This window comes from Oncorhynchus keta, chromosome 17 (genome assembly GCF_023373465.1).
Source record: "Oncorhynchus keta strain PuntledgeMale-10-30-2019 chromosome 17, Oket_V2, whole genome shotgun sequence".
Classification (NCBI taxonomy): Eukaryota; Metazoa; Chordata; class Actinopteri; order Salmoniformes; family Salmonidae; genus Oncorhynchus; species Oncorhynchus keta.
Genome location: NC_068437.1, coordinates 46,599,008 through 46,621,804, shown reverse-complemented (window position 1 = coordinate 46,621,804; position 22,797 = coordinate 46,599,008). Strand labels below are relative to the sequence as shown.

At 42.3% G+C, this 22,797-nt stretch overlaps 1 protein-coding gene across 1 annotated transcript in view; it reads left to right on the top strand.

Moving 5' to 3' along the window:
- met (MET proto-oncogene, receptor tyrosine kinase) overlaps positions 1–4,122 on the top strand; it is a 90,240-nt gene extending 86,118 nt beyond the window's left edge. The window contains exons 20-21 of the mRNA XM_052466267.1: positions 846–982; positions 1,943–4,122. Of these exons, the coding sequence (XP_052322227.1) occupies positions 846–982; positions 1,943–2,186 (381 nt within the window). The 3' untranslated portion in view covers positions 2,187–4,122. The remainder of the gene's footprint in view (positions 1–845; positions 983–1,942) is intronic.
- The last annotated feature ends 18,675 nt before the right edge of the window (positions 4,123–22,797 follow it).

The following is a 22,797-nucleotide window of genomic DNA, read 5'->3' as shown; positions in this document are numbered from 1 at the left end:
GACTCATAGGGCTCATAGGACTCATAGGTATCATAGGACTCATAGGGCTCATAGGGATCATAGGGCTCATAGGTATCATAGGACACATAGGACTCATAGGACTCATAGGGATCATAGGACTCATAGGCACCATAGGACTCATAGGGATCATAGGACTCATAGGGATCATAGGGCTCATAGGTATCATAGGACTCATAGGGCTCATAGGACTCATAGGGCTCACAGGACTCATAGGGATCATAGGCATCATCGGGCTCATAGGACTCATAGGACTCATAGGACTCATAGGGATCATAGGACTCATAGGCATCATAGGACTCATAGGGATCATAGGACTCATAGGCATCATAGGACTCATAGGGATCATAGGACTCATAGGCATCATAGGACTCATAGGCATCATAGGACTCATAGGGATCATAGAACTCATAGGCATCATAGGACTCATAGGGATCATAGGGCTCATAGGGCTCACAGGACTCATAGGGCTCACAGGACTCATAGGTATCATAGGACTCATAGGGATCATAGGGCTCATAGGGCTCACAGGACTCATAGGGCTCATAGGACTCATAGGCATCATAGGACTCATAGGGATCTTCGGACTCATAGGGCTCACAGGACTCATAGGGATCATAGGACTCATAGGCATCATAGGACTCATAGGGATCATAGGACATAGGCATCATAGGACTCATAGGGATCATAGGACTCATAGGGATCATAGGACTCTGGTCAAAAGTAGGTCATATTATAGGAAATAGGGTGCCATTTCAGACACAGCCTGTAAAGTACTGTGATGTGATCTGATGTGTTATTGGTCCATTTGGTGTTCTGCGTTTCAGTGGTCGTTTGGCGTGCTGCTATGGGAACTGATGACCCGGGGAGCCCCGCCCTACTCGGACGTCAACTCTTTCGACATCACAGTGTTCCTACTGCAGGGGAGACGCCTGCTGCAGCCAGAGTTCTGCCCCGACGCACTGTGAGTAGTGCAAACACATGACACACAGACAGACAGGACACACACAATCTTGCACACACACAAACACACATACATGTATACTCTTCAAGCTTATACCCCACCACTCCCAGATATAAGACTATTTTATTTTATTAATAAAAGTCCACACACACACACACACACTCCCCTGTCCTTCACCTTGACCAATGTACATAGAGGCATGCCTCAGTGCTTCTCATTGGCAAAGACATTGAGATGAACAGAGGCCCATTGTTAACTTAGGTACTGCATGGAGAGAAAGAAAGATATGCAGACAGGGAGAGGGGGAGAGAGAGAGAGAGAGAGAGACAGACAGACAGACAGACAGACAGGAAGAGAGGGAGGGAGGGAGGGAGGGAGGGAGGGAGGGAGGGAGGGAGGGAGGGAGGGAGGGAGGGAGGGAGGGAGGGAGGGAGGGAGGGAGGGAGGGAGGGAGGGAGGGAGGGGCAGGTAGTGGACAGGGAGAGACCAACAGAGAGGGAATAGAGAGAGACAGAGAGAGACACCGACAGGGAGAGGTGGGTAGATATGCAGACAGAGGAAGGGGGAGAGACAGACAGAGGAAAAAATATATATATATATATATATATATAGAGAGAGAGAGAGGAAGTTGAATGTTTAGAAAGGGCACTATAGAGTGAAATCCTCCCTATCTTACCTAGTCTTTGGACAACATTAGGTTTTTAATGGAGGACGTAGATCATAATACAGATTCAACCAAGCGGAGCACAAAACAGAACAATCCATAACAATTCATGAGTCTATTCATGAACATTGACTGACAGAGAGTATTTCCAGAATCACTGGGGCCCTGTAACATAACTGGCAAACTTAATATGGCTAGTGGCTCCTAGACACCTAAGTAAGCCAAATATATATACCTAAAAACTATATTTCATGTGCATTTAATCTTAACCCCCTCCTCTAAATCCCACCCCTCAGGTATAACGTGATGGTTGAGTGCTGGCACCCTAGACCGGAGCGGAGGCCTACCTTCTCAGAGCTGGTGTCCCGTATCAAGTCCATCTTCTCCAGCTTCAGTGGAGAGCACTACATACTTCTCAACACCACCTATGTCAACATCGACAAGATGACCCCCTATCCCTCACTCATTTCCTACTCCTCATTCTCGTCCTCTTCCTCCATCCGTCAGGGCCACCCCATGGAGCGAGACTGTTGCACCTGATGGGGGATGGGGGTGGAGAGAGAGAGAGAAGAAAAGAAAAGAGTGATGGAAGAAAGGAGAAGAAATGATGAGAGGAAAAATAATGAGCTTGACAGAGAGAAAGAAAGAGGGAGTAAATAGTGGGCTTGAGGTGGTGAAGACTTTGGGTCACTGGAGAACGAGTGTATGTGACTAACAGACAGACACTGGACAAACTCGTTGACTGAGAAAAGACAGTTTGAGGATACTGACCTGTGCCGTGCGTTCAGTACGTATGTAATGTGTATATATACTGACCGATGAGTGTACGCTTGAGGCCTTTATGAACTGTGAGGATGACCTTGGTCTGCCTCTGCTCGGCAACCTAGAACATGCTCTAGAATATCTAATGACCTTTGACCCTGGTATGACCCTGGAGCCTGAGTTCAGGAGGTCAGGCCTCTTGTCTCTATCGCAGACAATTTGGAGACATGGGAGAACCTTTTCAAAGAACATTGCCTCAAGAAGCACATTGTGTGTATGAAGTACAAGTGAATGATTTGAACGATTCCCTTCCCCAACGAGGGGACCGGTGGATTTTTGAGACATTTTGGAGACATTTCTGCTTGTTACTGGGTGGCATGTGCTTGGAGATATGGCAAGTGCCAGGCTCCAGCTCTTCTTTTTCTCTACGTCAATGAAAGGTGGTGTATTGTAAAGAAACATGTTACACCTTCCTACTGTCACTGAATGCCCCTCTCCTCCCACTTCTCCTCGCATTCCTCCCTCCAAGCTCCCTGCGCACCGGGACTGAAGGAAGACAAATGATGCCTGCTTTGCCATTACAATGTGTGCTCCAGCCTCCAGGTGATGTTCTCAATGACTGAGGTGGTGAAGAGTAGCTGGCAAGAGGACCAATCTGCCACCCGGCCCGTGCGGTGTGTAGCAGCTACACTGGATACTTCTTATAGTGTAATAATCTTTGATGATTCCCTTTTGATATGCTTCGTTTTAAATGTCTCGCTGCTTTGTTGCCGTGAGTGACTCACCTATTAGTAATCTGCAGATGTTTCCCAGTTGAAAAGTGTTTATTTTTTTGTATTTTGGTAGGTAACACTGACTTGAAACGGCCTGTCATAATGTCTACATAGCATGTGTCATAACGGTTTGTGAAAGCTCAGCCTGAAAACGGACATCATCTTCTTGACTTCAGACAGTCAAATGGGGGAAATTGGAGACACGTTTGAACGTTTGATGCATTTGGGCATCATAATAATAGTGTTATGTCAGTTGAGAAAAGTACTTTTTCTGTCAATCATGATAGTATTCGTACAATAGCTATGTCAGCATTTTGAAAGACCACTTCAATGTTAAAATGTTACCATTTTGCCTTTCCTTTGTGAAGCGTTTGGCTTTTTACTATGACTGCTGTGATGTAATTAATGATAAGGCCAGCAATGGACAGATATGAATGTTTGTTAAAATAAATGTTTAAAATGCTGTACTATATTTTTTAGAATGCCTTTATGATGAAAATGAGCCTCAATCAATATTGGTCCAATGGAATGCAATAACTGAGCAGTGGTGCCACAACAATGAACAAGTCCACTAAACTAACTAGAAGAACCACTGCCTTTTGTACAAAATGATATTAAAAGGCTAGCACCTTTGTGGAGGTGTCTTCTATATGTAGGATTTAACTGGTAAACGTGTGTGTATATACTTTATGACAGGTTGTAGGTACAGCACAGTACAAACAAACTAAAGATACTGTACAGTCATTGAACAACTGGAGCTAGCAGGTTCACTTCCTTCACTAATTCATAAATTGGTCCATGTTTCTCACTGTCTGTGCAGTGTGAGTGTCTGTATGAGCACTGTTAAGGGTTCGTCTATGAAAATAATGATGGTACATATGTTGTTAAGTCGTTATGCCGTCTGACAGTCTCAGTGTAATAAAGCTATATTATCAGTGTGACATATCTTATCATTGTCTGTATGTACATCCTTTAGTTTACCAGGAAAAGTACATCTCTATTTACAAGGGTGACCTGACGGTGAAATAGTAATAGAATGGTGTCATTATAATGACTACTTTACATCATCTACCTATAGGGTGCATTTCGTAATATCTGTCAACTAAGGAGTCAAGGGGTTTCAGTTTCATTTATTTAACTTTTGCAACAACAAGAAATACCATTATTTAAGCAGGGAGTCATGCTGAAACCAGGGTCTCTTTCGCAGATGAGCCCTGCATGAACACATCAAAACCAGGGCATCTCTTAAGGTTGAGAACCGAGATAGAGAACAACCTGGAGGTTCTTGCTAAGAGCTGGAGAAAAATAATGTTTTATATGTGCCCAGAATACTGAACATTTTGTTGGGGTGAATGACCCTGTCAGTGGACTGGGCATTGGACTGGGCATTGAGGTTGATTGGAAGTGCTGTTTGGATAACATACAGGAAGTACAACAGCCTTATAGGCTGTACATTTTGTGTCTACCCTATTTTTGTGACGTGGTGAGGTGACCCAGGAGCAGAGAAGAGAACCAGACGAGGAACCAGTGGTTTAGAATAAACTGAAATACTTTCCTGGGAAAAAGTTCAACAGTAGGTACAAAGTAAAACTTGGGAAAACAACAAACAGTATGACTTGATAACTCAGTGAGGAGTCAGACGCACACAGCAAACAAATCTAGCTTCTGCAAAGGGTCAAGAAAATCATAATTAGTAACTGAAAACACCTGTGTCATTATCATTTCTAGGGCGGTCTCTGGCGACCTCTGGTGACAGGTGGAAACATGACAATTTTAGCTTTGTCTTCACTCCTTCAGCCTTCTCTGCTGTCATTGGCTTGTTGTAATCTCTGACCTCTCACCTTTCTTTACCCTCTCCTCTTTGTATTGTTGTCTAGGCGAGCCTGACATCTTCCTCTGTCTAGCCTGGCCCAGTGATCGAAGCGTTCATTGCAAGGCTTCCTCTCAGTTACTTGGAGACCTAGGGTCGTGTTCATTAGACCCTGAGCAATATATCTTTACTCTCTATCTGTCTATACAGTAGTGACCCACTTGTCTTAGCTAAAATGTCATCATTTGAAGATAGATAGAGGAGGGAGCCTCTCAGTGCTAAAGCTCTCCAACTATGTACTTATCAGTTACTCTGGAATGACTGGAGCCTGCACAATGTTTCCCTCACCCTCTCACGTATTAATTATCTCCCTCCCTATCTCTCTCTCTCTCTCGCCCCCTCTCTCTCTCTCTCCCTCTCTCTCTCTCTCTCCCTCTCTCTCTCTCTCTCTCTCTCTCTCTCTCTCTCTCTCTCTCCCCCTCTCTCTCTCTCTCTCTCTCTCTCTCTCTCTCTCTCTCTCTCTCTCTCTCTCTCTCTCTCTCTCTCCCCCTCTCTCTCTCTCCCTCTCTCTCTCTCCCTCTCTCTCTCCCTTTCTCTCTCTCTCTCAATTCAATTCAATTCAATTCAAGGGCTTTATTGGCATGGGAAACATGTGTTAACATTGCCAAAGCAAGTGAGGTAGACAACATACAAAGTGAATATATAAAGTGAAAAACAACAAAAATTAACAGTAAACATTACACATACAGAAGTTTCAAAACAGTAAAGACATTAGAAGGTCGACGACATCCGATGCTCGTTTGCTAAGTCAAACGACACCGCTGGTTCTGCTCACACTGCCCTACCCTGTGCTCTGACCTCTTTCTCCCCTCTCTCTCCAGATGAAATCTCGCGTCTTGTGACGGCCGGCCGCCCAACAACCTGCCCGCTTGACCCTATCCCCTCCTCTCTTCTCCAGACCATTTCCGGAGACCTTCTCCCTTACCTCACCTCGCTCATCAACTCATCCCTGACCGCTGGCTACGTCCCTTCCGTCTTCAAGAGAGCGAGAGTTGCACCCCTTCTGAAAAAACCTACACTCGATCCCTCCGATGTCAACAACTACAGACCAGTATCCCTTCTTTCTTTTCTCTCCAAAACTCTTGAACGTGCCGTCCTTGGCCAGCTCTCCCGCTATCTCTCTCAGAATGACCTTCTTGATCCAAATCAGTCAGGTTTCAAGACTAGTCATTCAACTGAGACTGCTCTTCTCTGTATCACAGAGGCGCTCCGCACTGCTAAAGCTAACTCTCTCCTCTGCTCTCATCCTTCTAGACCTATCGGCTGCCTTCGATACTGTGAACCATCAGATCCTCCTCTCCACCCTCTCCGAGTTGGGCATCTCCGGCGCGGCCCACGCTTGGATTGCATCCTACCTGACAGGTCGCTCCTACCAGGTGGCGTGGCGAGAATCTGTCTCCTCACCACGCACTCTCACCACTGGTGTCCCCCAGGGCTCTGTTCTAGGCCCTCTCCTATTCTCGCTATACACCAAGTCACTTGGCTCTGTCATAACCTCACATGGTCTCTCCTATCATTGCTATGCAGACGACACACAATTAATCTTCTCCTTTCCCCCTTCTGATGACCAGGTGGCGAATCGCATCTCTGCATGTCTGGCAGACATATCAGTGTGGATGACGGATCACCACCTCAAGCTGAACCTCGGCAAGACGGAGCTGCTCTTCCTCCCGGGGAAGGACTGCCCGTTCCATGATCTCGCCATCACGGTTGACAACTCCATTGTTTCCTCCTCCCAGAGCGCTAAGAACCTTGGCGTGATCCTGGACAACACCCTGTCGTTCTCAACTAACATCAAGGCGGTGGCCCGTTCCTGTAGGTTCATGCTCTACAACATCCGCAGAGTACGACCCTGCCTCACACAGGAAGCGGCGCAGGTCCTAATCCAGGCACTTGTCATCTCCCGTCTGGATTACTGCAACTCGCTGTTGGCTGGGCTCCCTGCCTGTGCCATTAAACCCCTACAACTCATCCAGAACGTCGCAGCCCGTCTGGTGTTCAACCTTCCCAAGTTCTCTCACGTCACCCCGCTCCTCCGCTCTCTCCACTGGCTTCCAGTTGAAGCTCGCATCCGCTACAAGACCATGGTGCTTGCCTACGGAGCTCTGAGGGGAACGGCACCTCAGTACCTCCAGGCTCTGATCAGGCCCTACACCCAAACAAGGGCACTGCGTTCATCCACCTCTGGCCTGCTCGCCTCCCTACCACTGAGGAAGTACAGTTCCCGCTCAGCCCAGACAAAACTGTTCGCTGCTCTGGCCCCCAATGGTGGAACAAACTCCCTCACGACGCCAGGACAGCGGAGTCAATCACCACCTTCCGGAGACACCTGAAACCCCACCTCTTTAAGGAATACCTAGGATAGGATAAAGTAATCCTTCTCACCCCCCCCCCCCTTAAAAGATTTAGATGCACTATTGTAAAGTGGCTGTTCCACTGGATGTCATAAGGTGAATGCACCAATTTGTAAGTCACTCTGGATAAGAGCGTCTGCTAAATGACTTAAATGTAAATGTAATTACAAATGTCATATATATAAATAAGCATAAATATGGGTTGTATTTACAATGGGGTTTGTTCTTCACTGGTTCTTCTACCCCACTCATCTCTCTCTCTCTCTCTCTCTCTCTCTCTCTCTCTCTCTCTCTCTCTCTCTCTCTCTCTCTCTCTCTCTCTCTCTCTCTCTCTCTCTCTCTCTCTCTCTCTCTCTCTCTCTGTCTCTCTGTCAATTCAATTCAATTCAATTCAAGGGCTTTATTGGCATGGGAAACATGTGTTAACATTGCCAAAGCAAGTGAGGTAGACAACATACAAAGTGAATATATAAAGTGAAAAACAACAAAAATTAACAGTAAACATTACACATACAACAGTTTCAAAACAGTAAAGACATTACAAATGTCATATTATATATATATATATATATATATATATATATATATATATATATATATATATATATACATATACATACATATATATATATATATATATATATATATATATATATATATATATATATATATATATATATATATATATATACATATATACACAATGTACAAATAATTAAAGGACACAAGATAAAATAAATAAGCATAAATATGGGTTGTATTTACAATGGTGTTTGTTCTTCACTGGTTGCCCTTTTCTCGTGGCAACAGGTCACAAATCTTGCTGCTGTGATGGCACACTGTGGAATTTCACCCAGTAGGTATGGGAGTTTTTCAAAATTGGATATGTTTTCGAATTCTTTGTGGATCTGTGTGATCTGGGGGAAATATGTCTCTCTAATATGGTCATACATTGGGCAGGAGGTTAGGAAGTGCAGCTCAGTTTCCACCTCATTTTGTGGGCAGTGAGCACATAGCCTGTCTTCTCTTGAGAGCCATGTCTGCCTACGGCGGCCTTTCTCAATAGCAAGGCTATGCTCACTGAGTCTGTACATAGTCAAAGCTTTCCTTAATTTTGGGTCAGTCACAGTGGTCAGGTATTCTGCCGCTGTGTACTCTCTGTGTAGGGCCAAATAGCATTCTAGTTTGCTCTGTTTTTTTGTTAATTCTTTCCAATGTGTTAAGTAATTATCTTTTTGTTTTCTCATGATTTGGTTGGGTCTAATTGTGCTGTTGTCTCTCTGTCTCTCTCTCTCTGTCTCTCTCTCTCTCTCTCTCTGTCTCTGTGTTTCTTCCTCCTTCTCATTTCCCCTCTATTTGACACACACGCCAGAAGAAAGAACAGGTGGGCAAAGCTCAGGTATGTGAATGTGTGTCATGGGATTAGTCAGCCCGTTTGGAATGCAAGTCGACTTGACTGCTGCTAGACACACTACACCTTTCTTCCCCTCTTCTGCCCCACGCCAACTGATAATGAACCTATTCCACCCTCTCAGCACACATTCTGACCTGAGTCAACACACACACACTCATTAATCCACTGACGAGCTTTGGAAATATGCATTGGCAAGAGAGTGAGTTGGGACAACTGCTCATTCCTATTCTTTATTAAACTCTCATAGTTTGAATATGCTGTTTTTCTTTGAGAGAAATATACATTATTCTGATCATTGAATCTGTTACAGTTTTTCTCAGTCGCTTTGGTGCATTTTTCACATCATCCCTAACATGTGCAAAATAACAAGTGCATTTCTCAATTTGTACAAACTGCAATATACAATGGATATGTTTCTAAAGCTAGTCAGTCACTAAAAATCCATAGTACATCTCTCAAAAGTAAATATTCATGCCAATGATCATGTCAGTGTCATCAGAATGATAAGTCATTGAGTCATTGTTCTTGAACAAGGTCGTCAAAATGTTTAGGCATGTTGTCAATGTAACTGTGTACTTTGACAGTATTACCTGATGTAAACTTAGGCTACAGTTTGGATGACAGTTACTGTATTGAAAATGCACAAGGCTGCACTTCTATGCCATATATCAATTTCAACAGTACTATTTACATATTACTGTATGTGGGTTATTGATTGAAAGAGACTGGACAACCCAAGGGGCACAAAGCAAAAAAAACTAAATTAGAAAGAAACACAGGAAACCACCCCGAAGGCACAACTTTGCCCGCAGCACTGTTGTGCTGTCTCTACACATACAGACGTTCCTGTCTGTCGGCCCACATATTCTCATCCACATCACACCGGATATTTCCCTTCCAATGCAACGTGGAAAGAATCTTTTGGAATGCCTTATCCATCCTCTGCAGGCGTCTACTGTGATGTCCTCATATGCTGCATCCATTGCAGCCAGCAGGGTCATCTGTGTATGTGGCTGACGATCGTACACCTTCCACCTCCATGCTGAAAATAACTACTCAATTGGATTAACGAATGGTGAATAAGGTGGGAGGAATTCTATGAGCATCCTCGGGTGGGTCACAAACCATTGCCTTATGATGTTTGATCGATGGAAACTCACATTATCACAAATGACCACATACTTTGGCAAATCCTCTCTAAGCAGACCCCTCTCATCATCAGGGATGAGAGCCCTGTAGAGAGTCTCTAAAAAGTTGAGTAGATGCTGGGTGTTGTATGGCCCTATAAGGTGGATATGGGTTAGGACACCATGCTCCGAAATAGCAGCACACATGGTGATCTTTCCTCCCCGTTGGCCTGGCAAATCCACAGTAGCTCTGTGACCGAGGATATTCCGACCCCGCCTTCTGCATTTGGTCAGGTTGAAGCCAGCCTCATCCACGTATAAAAAGTTGTGAGAGGGTTCACTTGATTCCAACTCCATTATACGCTATAACCCAGAACACACAGTTGAATTTGTTTTGGTAAGGAAGAGTGACATAAAATGTACATATATTGCATGTTCCTTCCACAGCAATGGACATGTGTGCAGTTTATGCTTACTGTACTATGTATCACTATAAAATGTTGCTGTAAAGTAGTTACATAGATATATGTTTTACCTGTACATACTGGTACCGTAGCTCCTTAACTCTGTCCTCATTCCTTTGGAATGGTACACGGTACAGCTGTTTCATACTCATCTGGTTTCTATGCAGCACCCTGTCGATGGTTGAGATGCTAACCGTATGGATGTTTTCAAAGACATCGTTGTCTTCTATAATGGTCATTTGTATTTCCCTGAGTCTCATGGCATTGTTTACTCGGACCATGGTGCAAATAGCTTCCTCCTGTTGAGGTGTGAAAAGTTGTCCTCTGCCACTGGTTTGAGGTAATCTTGCAGTCAGTCCTATGTGGGGAAATGCAGTGATGCATCGCATACTTTCACATAGACAAAAACTATGCGAACACACATTTTACTGTAAAACATACAGGTGGGTGCATGTAAGGTGCAGTATGTATCTGTATAGAGTATATTTCTGTATGCTGTGAAATACAAGTGGACTACTGTAATATGAAGCATTGTAGGAAGTATACAGTATACTGCTTATATACAGTAACAGTGCACTGTACATTGGTGGACATACCTGTTCTCTCTTCGAAACGTTTGAACTATTGAGGACACGGTTGATCTCCCAATATTCAGCTGCACCCTTCGACCCGTCTCAGCCATTGTAAGGCCATGATTGACAACATGGTCTACAATAGTGGCCCCTATGTCCTCTTCTGCCTCTTCCTCTGTTTTGCCTTCCACCACGCATCCTTGCTCCTCTTCTTCCTCCTCTTGGCTGTTGACCCTGTTCGTTTCCTGGTCCATCAATTATTGGAAAATTGCAACTCTGTGTTGTGGTCTGTCTATATATGCTTGCCAATTGATTCTTCATGAGATGCAACTTTGAGCAATTTAGACAACTGGTTGATTGTTGGTTGAACTAACACTTTACATTCCTTCATGAGTGAGGGTCAATTTCACCTGCACGATTCATCAATTCACGTTTTTGTACAAAAGGTCTAATAGACATGTGTGAAACTGTGCTTGACAGTTTATGACAAATAGTTCAACAATTTTGCATGTAATGGCTTATGCAAGGAACTAATGCCTAGATGTTTTGAGGGGTAAGACTATTCAACAGAGAACCATCTACTATATTTTGATCAACATGACATGAGCAATTGATAATGTGGAAAAAAGCTGACACTTGTACATTATCAATTGCAATTTGTTCAAAAGGAATAAGAAATTGCTTTAATGATGTGCACAAGTGACTAGATGATTTGGAATTTGTACAAGTAGTATCAAGAATTGCACTTTTGATCTGAGAAATGCATCAAAGCGACTGAGAAAAACTGTAAGTCAGTAGAGAACTGTGTCCTCAAGCTGTGTTTTTTGAGGGGTGTGTATGCCCCCTATTGGTACTCTGCAGCTCTTGCAGCTAAGTACAATCTAATGTTTTCGTCTGATTTGCCAACTTAGTATACATTACAGTAAACAACACATAAGACCATTTCACACAGAGAGAATGGCCTCATCTAGTCTATATAACAATTACAATTCTGCCCAAATATTTCACAATTCCTAGGTTCTACATTTGGATGAGATTAGGTACTTCAGAACCTTTATCTATCCATAATTCAGAATTTGGCCATAGACCTTTGGATGCACACATCTCACATACCTACAAGCGGTTGGATCTTGGCCTGAATCAGACATTCCTCCCTACCCACAATCTGCTCCAAGCCAAGGTCATCCAACACAACCACAGACATGAGCTGAATATTATGTCATTGTTGTCTGCCATGGCTACAGGATTCTGGCTGCCATTTTAGATAATCAGTTAGTATGCGTCCCAAATGGCACCCCATTCTCTTTATAGTGCACTACTTTTGACCAAGACCCATAGGGCTTGGGGAAAAGGGTGCCATTTGGGGCGTTACTTTAGACTGCCCCTGGTGGAAAGTGAAGAAGACTGCCTGGTTGGGGTTGCAGTTCATCAGGATATATCACTCTTGGTACCCATGTTAGATGGAATATTCCAGGCTTTGATCTGCCAGACTTATGGATGTCAACCATTTTAATTATATGATATATTGCCACTACTCCTAAAAAAATACAGATTTTGTCATGTAAAATAATTGTATTTTAAACAAATGAAAAAGAAACATGTCAAATGAAAAGGAATGCCCAGGGAATATTGGCACAAGGCACATCCAGACTGTTCCACTGCCTCCTCCCTCTACCAGCTTTCAACACAAAGGCTATCATCTGGGCCGGCAGGACTAAAGGTCTAGAGGTGTGGACACATAATCTCAGTTCCCTGATGGCACTGTCTCTGACTACGCTTTGATGCCAGGCCAAAAACACTGTTCTCACAGTGATACTCAGAAAGGAGGAGCAACAAATAAGCAAACAATTGTTAAGAATTGTAATATTGCAATGATACTGTATCCAAAAGTTCAGCAACTCCTGTCAACTCATCCCGATACTGCCTACCTCTTTAAAATCTTCTCTGATTAACCATCTGTGGAGTTTCTCCACTGATGATTATCTAAAGCGGGGTGGTTGTAATGGGTATCTGGAGTGACTAATGAGTGACTTGAGGGTGAGTCACAGAGGCAAGGAAGAAACGCATAGTACTGTAGAAAGACTACAACATGGTACTGTAGAAAGACTACAACATGGTACTGTAGAAAGAATACAACATGGTACTGTAGAAAGACTACAACATGGTACTGTAGAAAGACTACAACATGTTACTGTATAAAGACTACAACATGGTACTGTAGAAAGACTACAACATGGTACTGTAGAAAGACTACAACATGGTACTGTAGAAAGACTACAACATGTTACTGTAGAAAGAATACAACATGGTACTGCAGAAAGAATACAGCACGGTACTGTAGAAAGAATACAACATGGTACTGTAGAAAGACTACAACATGATACTGTAGAAAGACTACAACATGGTACTGTAGAAAGAATACAACATGTTACTGTAGAAAGAATACAACATGGTACTGTAGAAAGAATACAACATGTTACTGTAGAAAGAATACAACATGGTACAGTAGAACGACTATAACATGGTACTGTAGAAAGACTACAACATGTTACTGTAGAAAGAATACAACATGGTACAGTAGAAAGACTATAACATGGTACTGTAGAAAGACTACAACATGGTACTGTAGAAAGACTACAACATGGTATGGTAGAAAGACTATAACATGGTACTGTAGAAAGACTATAACATGTTACTGTAGAAAGAATACAACATGGTACTGCAGAAAGAATACAACATGGTACAGTAGAAAGACTATAACATGTTACTCTAGAAAGAATACAACATGGTACTGTAGAAAGACTACAACATGGTACTGTAGAAAGACTACAACATGGTACTGTAGAAAGACTACAACATGGTACTGTGGAAATAATACAACATGTTACTGTAGAAAGAATACAACATGGTACTGTAGAAAGACTACAACATGGTACTGTGGAAATACTACAACACGGTACTGTAGAAAGAATGCAACACGGTACTGTAGAAAGACTACAACATGGTACTGTGGAAATACTACAACATGTTACTGTAGAAAGAATACAACATGGTACTGTAGAAAGACTACAACATGGTACTGTAGAAAGAATACAACATGGTACTGTATAAAGACTACAACATGGTACTGTAGAAAGAATACAACATGGTACTGTAGAAAGACTACAATATGGTACTGTAGAAAGACTACAACATGGTACTGCAGAAAGACTACAACATGGTACTGTAGAAAGACTACAACATGGTACTGTGGAAATACTACAACATGTTACTGTAGAAAGAATACAACATGGTACTGTAGAAAGAATACAACATGGTACTGCAGAAAGAATACAACACGGTACTGTAGAAAGACTACAACACGGTACTGTAGAAAGACTACAACATGGTACTGTGGAAATACTACAACATGTTACTGTAGAAAGAATACAACATGGTACTGTAGAAAGACTACAACATGGTACTGTAGAAAGAATACAACATGGTACTGTATAAAGACTACAACATGGTACTGCAGAAAGTCTACAACATGGTACTGTAGAAAGACTACAATATGGTACTGTAGAAAGACTACAACATGGTACTATATAAAGAATACAACATGGTACTGCAGAAAGACTACAACATGTTACTGTAGAAAGAATACAACATGGCACTGTAGAAAGAATACAACATGGTACTGTAGAAAGACTACAACATGGTACTGTAGAAAGACTACAACATGGTACTGTAGAAAGACTACAACATGGTACTGTAGAAAGAATACAACATGGTACTGCAGAAAGAATACAACATGGTACTGTATAAAGAATACAACATGGTACTGCAGAAAGACTACAACATGGTACTGTATAAAGAATACAACATGGTACTGTATAAAGAATACAACATGGTACTGTATAAAGAATACAACATGGTACTGCAGAAAGACTACAACATGGTACTGTATAAAGAATACAACATGGTACTGTAGAAAGAATACAACATGGTACTGTAGAAAGAATACAACATGTTACTGTAGAAAGAATACAACATGGTACTGCAGAAAGAATACAACATGGTACTGTATAAAGACTACAACATGGTACTGTAGAAAGACTACAACATGTTACTGTAGAAAGAATACAACATGGTACTGCAGAAAGAATACAACATGGTACTGTAGAAAGACTACAACATGGTACTGTAGAAAGACTACAACATGTTACTGTATAAAGACTACAACATGGTATGGTAGAAAGACTATAACATGGTACTGTAGAAAGACTATAACATGGTATGGTAGAAAGACTACAACATGGTATGGTAGAAAGACTACAACATGGTACTGTAGAAAGACTACAACATGGTATGGTAAAAAGACTATAACATGGTACTGTAGAAAGACTATAACATGGTATGGTAGAAAGACTACAACATGGTATGGTAGAAAGACTACAACATGGTATGGTAGAAAGACTATAACATGGTACTATAGAAAGACTATAACATGGTATGGTAGAAAGACTATAACATGGTACTGTAGAAAGACTATAACATGGTATGGTAGAAAGACTATAACATGGTATGGTAGAAAGACTACAACATGGTATGGTAGAAAGACTACGACATGGTACTGTAGAAAGACTATAACATGGTACTGTAGAAAGACTACAACATGGTATGGTAGAAAGACTACGACATGGTATGGTAGAAAGACTATAACATGGTACTGTAGAAAGACTATAACATGGTATGGTAGAAAGACTAGAGAATCATAAGACTATTATCATTATCGCCCCTTTCACTGTCAGCAGCACAGTAATCAGAGATGACGATCTATGAGAGAGACTGAAAGGGTTAGAGTTAGGCTACTGTCGTGTCTTTACTATCATTAAATGAAGACTTTTAGTTTTTATCAAAGATTCTCTGTAATTAGTATTACGCGATTAAACTGATTAATCATGTAACTGTAATTAACTAGGAAGTCGCGGCACCAAGGAAAATATTCAGATTACAAAGTTATCATTTCCTAAAATAACTTTTCAGATATTTCATATCTGATCAATAGTCTTCTGATTAATGAATTATTTACTTTACCTCACTGTTAGTCTCATTCCAAACATCGTAAATTGTTGGTTATCTGCACAAACCCAGTCTTCACTATGAGTCATCCATACATCACTTGTCTTAAATCATTTATTTATTACTAACTAAGTAATTCACAGAAATGCATAAACAAACAGTAAATATGGTTACATTAAATGATAGGAGAATGTGCCCTAGTGGGCTAAACCGGCATCGCGGCTTGATGGACAAAAAGAGAAGTGGGGGTCGACTAAGAAGTCACTACAGAGTTAATAATTATAACAATTGAAATGCAAATCCTTTACGCATGAACGCTCACTCATTCGGGAACAATTGCAATCAATATATATATTTACGCTCAGTGTGTCGTCTTGATCGCTGTTGAAAAGTTTGTTTCTTTTGTAGAATTGTCGGTCTCTCTCCATCGCTCTGTCGTGGTTATAGTGGTTAGTTCAGAGTGACATTCATTCATGTTGTTGTAGAATGGATGTTTTGGCGGTTGTCGTTCTTCGTGTTTAATGATACCGAATTCCTAGCTGCAGACTAGTAATTCATATCAAAGACTTGTTTCTTATTCTGTCGCTATCAATAGTCTAAGAGTTTAACCACGTGGTATGTTTAAAAGATTCAGCAATGGTCTACAACCTTTTCCTCTCCAAATGGAAAAAACATGGTCTGGTGATAATTTCTCAAAGTTGGGTTTTATTAGGAATTGCAGAAAAGGGCTGTCTCAGGATGCCTGACTCTAACTGGGCTCAGGGGCGGTCCTCTGATTGAGTTAAACTCAAAAAGGGAATTGGAGTTTCCTTCATTAAACAGTCCAAAATCACATCACACAATTTTACAAACAGTATCATACTCACTCATTCATATTATACAACAATTAGATGTAAACTTCATATCTGAGGCTATTATATAAACGGTGTTATGGTAATGTGGCCGCACCGTCTCCCATGAGCTTCCCCAAAATGTAACAAATGGACCAGTTCGTAGCTGGATTGACATTTGTTCGGACTTCAAGTTCTGTGAGGTGGAAGAAATTCCTTTGTTCTCTATGAAAATTCACTCTGTCTCTTATACTGTGTGGCCATGAGCAGGGTCTTCTCAGGAATTTACAACCTCTCTCTGACCACAGCAGTTAGTTGAAGGAGGCAGGGAGAGGGGGGTGGGCTTGCTGTACCCAAAGAGGGCAACGTCATGACACTACTCTAAGTCTTTTTCTTTTTTTTTTACAAAAATAACTTAAGTTAGGAGTGTTCCCCTTGCGTGGTATTAATTCTAAAACCTGTAAACAGGTGTGTGTGTGTGTGTGTGTGTGTGTGTGTGTGTGTGTGTGTGTGTGTGTGTGTGTGTGTGTGTGTGTGTGTGTGTGTGTGTGTGTGTGTGTGTGTGTGTGTGTGTGTGTGTGTGTGTGTGTGTGTGTGTTCTAGACAATCTGATAATTCCATGTTCCCAAACTTTAACAGCACATGACCGCATATTGACACTAGAACATGCAGAAGTTCCCACATGGAAAAAGTATATTCCCTAGTTAACGCTGGTTGTTCATATTCATTTTTCTGTCACAATTATAACGACATGCAAGTGCATTCCAATAGTCTAAGGTTTTTAGTTGACACTAAAAGGTTGTCTTCTGTAACCATTTCAATAGAAAAAAATCGTACTTTGTTTGATAAGATTACAGATTTTGTCAAGAGACCCCATTTCAGCTGACCCCACATGGGGTCCCTACCCCAAATTTGGGAACTGCATATTCACTATTGGTGCATACTGTATACCCTACTCAATAAATGTCAAATCTATAATTTTACCCATTTGGCCCTTTGGTCTAGCACTGTGTGAAGCATTAATATGGGTCTTGTGTGAAGATACTGTATGAGTGGAGGCACATTATGGAGTCCTACGTACTTTACAGGGTTGGGTAGGTTACTTTCTAAATGTAATCCGTTACAATTATTAGTTACCCGTCCAAAATTGTAATCAGTAACGTAACTTTTGGATTACCCAAACGTAGTATTGTATTGGATGACAACTTGTTTTTCACCAGTACAGAATCAATTATAACTGTCACGTTCTGACCTTAGTTCCTTTATTATGTCTTTGTGTTAGTTTGGTCAGGGCGTGAGTTGGGGTGGGTAGTCTATGTTCTTTTTTCTATGTAGTATTTATGTGTTTGGCCTGGTATGGTTCTCAATCAGAGGCAGGTGTCATTCGTTGTCTTTGATTGAGAATCATACTTAGGCAGCCTGTTTCCCCCATTTTATTTGTGGGTGATTGTTTTCCGTGTTTCCTCCATACAGAACTGTTTTGTTTTCGTTTCTGTCTTTCACTTTGTTTTTTTGTTTTTTCGTGTTCAATTACTTTTCATAAAAAATGACGAACATTTACCACGCTGCACATTGGTCCGATCTCTCATACTCCTCGTCAGAGGAGGACAAATGGGATTACAATAACTGACTTTTTCCAACGTGATATAGGCATAGCAGATCCCCTTATTGTATGGCACACGTTTAAATGTGCCCCTAGAGGCTATGCAATTCAATACTCTTCCTTAAAACAAAAGAAATGTAGGACAAAATAATTAATATTAACAAAGGAAATAGAGGGACTAACTGTACAGACAGATAGCAACAAAAACTGTACTATAGAGGCGCACAATACGTTAGAGAAAAAACAAAAAGTAATGGAGGAACTTATTCAAGAAAGATCAAGTGTAAAATACTTTAAAAACAAAGCAAACTGGATGGAATATGGGGGAAAATGCACCAAATCATTTTTTAATCTTCAACATACAAATGCTACCAAAATGAATTTACTGAAACTTGTTACAAATGGAGTCACCCATGATTCACCAAACAATATTTTTAAAGAGGAAGCAAAGCACTTTAAGCATATGTTTTAGTTTCAGTCTCCTCCATCTCCATTAACCAAAGTTAATTCGAATCCCACCGTACCTTCTCTGCTGTGCAATCCGGTTTCCGAGCTGGTCATGGGTGCACCTCAGCCATGCTCAAGGTAGTAAACGATATCATAACTACTATTGATAAAAAAAATCAGCCATCTTCATCGACCTGGCCAAGGCTTTCGACTCTGTCAATCACCGTATTCTTATCGGCAGACTCAATAGCCTTGGTTTCTCAAATGACTGCCTCACCTGTTTCACCGACTACTTTGCAGACAGAGTTCAGTGTCAAATCGGAGGGCCTGTTGTCCGGAACTCTAGCAGTCTCTAAGGGGGTACCACAGGGTTCAATTCTCAGGCCGACTCTCTTCTCTGTATATATCGGAAGTTTACATACACCTTAGCCGAAAACATTTAAACTCCGTTTTTCACAATTCCTGTAAGTAAAAATCCCCTGTCTTAGGTCAGTTAAGATCACCACTTTATTTTAAGAATGTGAATAATAGTAGAGAGAATGATTTATTTCAGCTTTTATTTCTTTCATCGCATTCCCAGTGGGTCAGAAGTTTACATACACTCAATTAGTATTTGGTAGCATTGCCTTTAAATTGTTTAACTTTGGTCAAATGTTTCAGGTAGCCTTCCACAAGCTTCTCACAATATGTTGGGTGAATATTGGCCCATTCCTCCTGACAGAGCGGGTGTAACTGAATCAGGTTTGTAGGTCTCTTTGCTCGCACACGCTTTTTCAGTTCTGCCCACAAATATTCTATAGGATTGAGGTCAGGGCTTTGTGATGGCCACTCCAATACCTTGACTTTGTTGTCCTTAAGCCATTTTGCCACAACTTTGGAGGTATGCTTGGGGTCATTGTCCATTTGGAAGACCCATTTGCGACCAAGCTTTAACTTCCTGACTGATGTCTTGAGATTTTTCTTCAATATATCCACATAATTCTCCTCCCTCATGAAGCCATCTATTTTGTGAAGTGCACCAGGCCCTCCTGCAGCAAAGCCCCCCTACAACATGATGCTGCCACACCCGTGCTTCACGGTTAGGATGGTGTTCTTCGGCTTCCAAGCTTCCTCCTTTTTCCTTCAAAAATAATGATGGTCACTATGGCCAAACAGTTATATTTTTGTTTCATCAGACCAGAGGACATATCTCCAAAAAGTATGATCTTTGTCCCCATGTGCAGTTGCAAACCGTAGTCTGGCTTTTTTAGGTCCTGTTCTGGGATTGATTCTTACTTTTTGCACCAAAGTACGTTTATCTCTAGGAGACAGAAAGCGTCTCCTTCTTGAGCAGTATGACGGCTGCGTGGTCCCATGGTGTTTATACTTGAGTACTATTGTTTGTACAGACGAACGTGGTACCTTCAGGCATTTGGAAATTGCTGTCACGGTTTTCGTAAGAACGGGACCAAGGCGCAGCGGATGTTGAGTTCCACATATTTAATTCAAAGTGAAACTTTAATCAAAAACAATAAATCAATAAACAAACAACGAAACGTGACTACGTGGTGCTACATGCACAATACTGTTTCCCACAAACACAGGTGGGAAAAATAGCTACTTAAATATGATTTGAGGGGGGTGACTAGTGTCGGTGGCGGCTCCGGTGCAGGTCATAGCCCCCCCCATATCCTGGATCCGACCATGGCGCCGGGCTGAACGCCGTGCCTGGACTGGGCACCAGCGCAGATAAAGGTTCTGGCCATGGCGCCGGGCTGAACGCTGTGCCTGGACTGGGCACCGGCGCAGAGGAGGGCTCCAGCCCTGGAGCTGAGTTGGACGCCGTGTCTGGACTGGGCATTGGCGCAGAAGAAGGCTCTGGCCATGGATCGGGACTGGACGCCGTGCCTGGACTGGGCATTGGCGCAGAAGAAGGCTCTGGCCATGGAGCTGGGCTGACCGCTGTGCTTGGACTGGGCATCAGCGCAGAGGAAGGCTCCGGCCTTGGATCGGGACTGGACGCCATGTCTGGACTGGACACCGGCGCAGAGGAGGGCTCCTGCCATGGAGCGGGACTGGACGGCGTGCCTGTATATGGCACCGGCGTAGAGGAAGGCTCCTGCCAGGGAGCGGGACTGGACACCGTGCCTGGACTGGGCACCGGCGCAGAGGGAGGCTCCTGCCATGGAGTGGGACTGGACGCCGTGCCTGGAATGGGCACCGGTGCAGAGAGAGGCTCCTGCCATGGAGCCGGACTGGACGCCGTGCCTGGACTTTGGTGCAAAATGTATGCCGAGAAACTTAACTTTCCACCTTCTCCACTACTATCCCTTCGATGTGGATAGAGGGGTGCTCCCTCTGCTGTTTCCTGAAGTCCACGATCATCTCCTTTGTTTTGTTGACTTCAACTCATTCCAACGGAGTGGGCTCCCATCAGGGTGTCATCGGGCCAGGGTGTCCTCAAGCCAGGCACATCAGGTAAAGCTTGTGGTGGTGGGCCAAAATTCAAGCAATAATGTCTGCCAGACACAGAAATAACAATAAGCATAACAGTGATGACAGACCAGGTGAGGATGTGACAGAATCAAGTGATTTTGTGTACAGAGAGAACCAAAGGGGACCTGGCACTTAGGCCTGTTAACTTGGACACCAGTAGTGAGGAGGTAAGGTGCAGATACTGACCCGTTCCATGTCACGTGGTAGGAGCCAGCTACATGTCAGGTGCAGACCCTGAGTATACATTAATATAAAATACAGGTAGAATGTCTGTAAAACAGCATGAGTTGCAGCAGGAGTAGTCCTTGCATTGTAACACCATCAGTAAGGCTCTGAACTTCACATAAACTTGACAAACCGCCATGCAACATGGCAAACGTTGAGGCCAACTGAACACACATGTACATCATTGGCATCAGCTGATGGAGGCTGGAGCCTGGTGTCAAAAAAGTGCTTTCATTTTGATCGACTAGTTGGATAAAATACTAAATCAGCAATTTGAGTGTGTATTGTCACAGAGTAGACTAATAGTTTGTCTATCAGGGATTTCAGTTCTTGCCACTGTGTGCCTTTCTCACGTAAGATTTACATGTAAAATGAGCATGGGTGATGGAGATTTATGCTTTTTACAGCTAATACACCAATGCTGGATTACAGTACCATCTAGTGGGAAGAATTAAAGCATGCATGGTGCTGTAGGAAATATACCACATACTGCATATGTGGTCAAATATAGGATTAATATACTCAGTGGCGATTTTAGCATGTTAAATTTTGGTGGGGCAAAAAAATGAAATAATTATTGATGCATGCCAGCAAAGCCACTATACAAAACACTAAACATTACATTAATTCCACTATAACAGTGACAAACTATGCCAAGAAACTGTTAGTGCCTACATAAAGCTGTCATAATAGCAGAGCTTTCTTTTCAGCACCATGGAGTGAATCCTTACCACCGCTACACCTGCCTATCAGCAGAGCCTTGTCTGGCAGCGAAACAGTTAATTCAGCCTCATTTACTGCCTTAAAAAAAACATACCTGATATGGCTGACTTGCTTAAACACATGTGGTTTGTACTGACAATTGAAATGTACAAACTATGGCATAAGGGAACGATGAACCGATAATTAATCTGTAATTTCGATAAAGACATTAATGAGTGAGCTAGGACGGATGTAGTCAATATTACTATTTGTTCAGAACTTTTTAAATGTACAGCGACAGAATTCAGAACATTGGCCGTTCTTACAATATTTTCCCTGTACACCAAGTTAGAACCGTAGGATAAATAAAGGGGGCATATAAACAGACAATGAAAGCTCTTACAATATTTGATGATGACATTCCTCTAAAACAGGCTATGTACACCACCAAGTCAGAACAGTAGGCTAA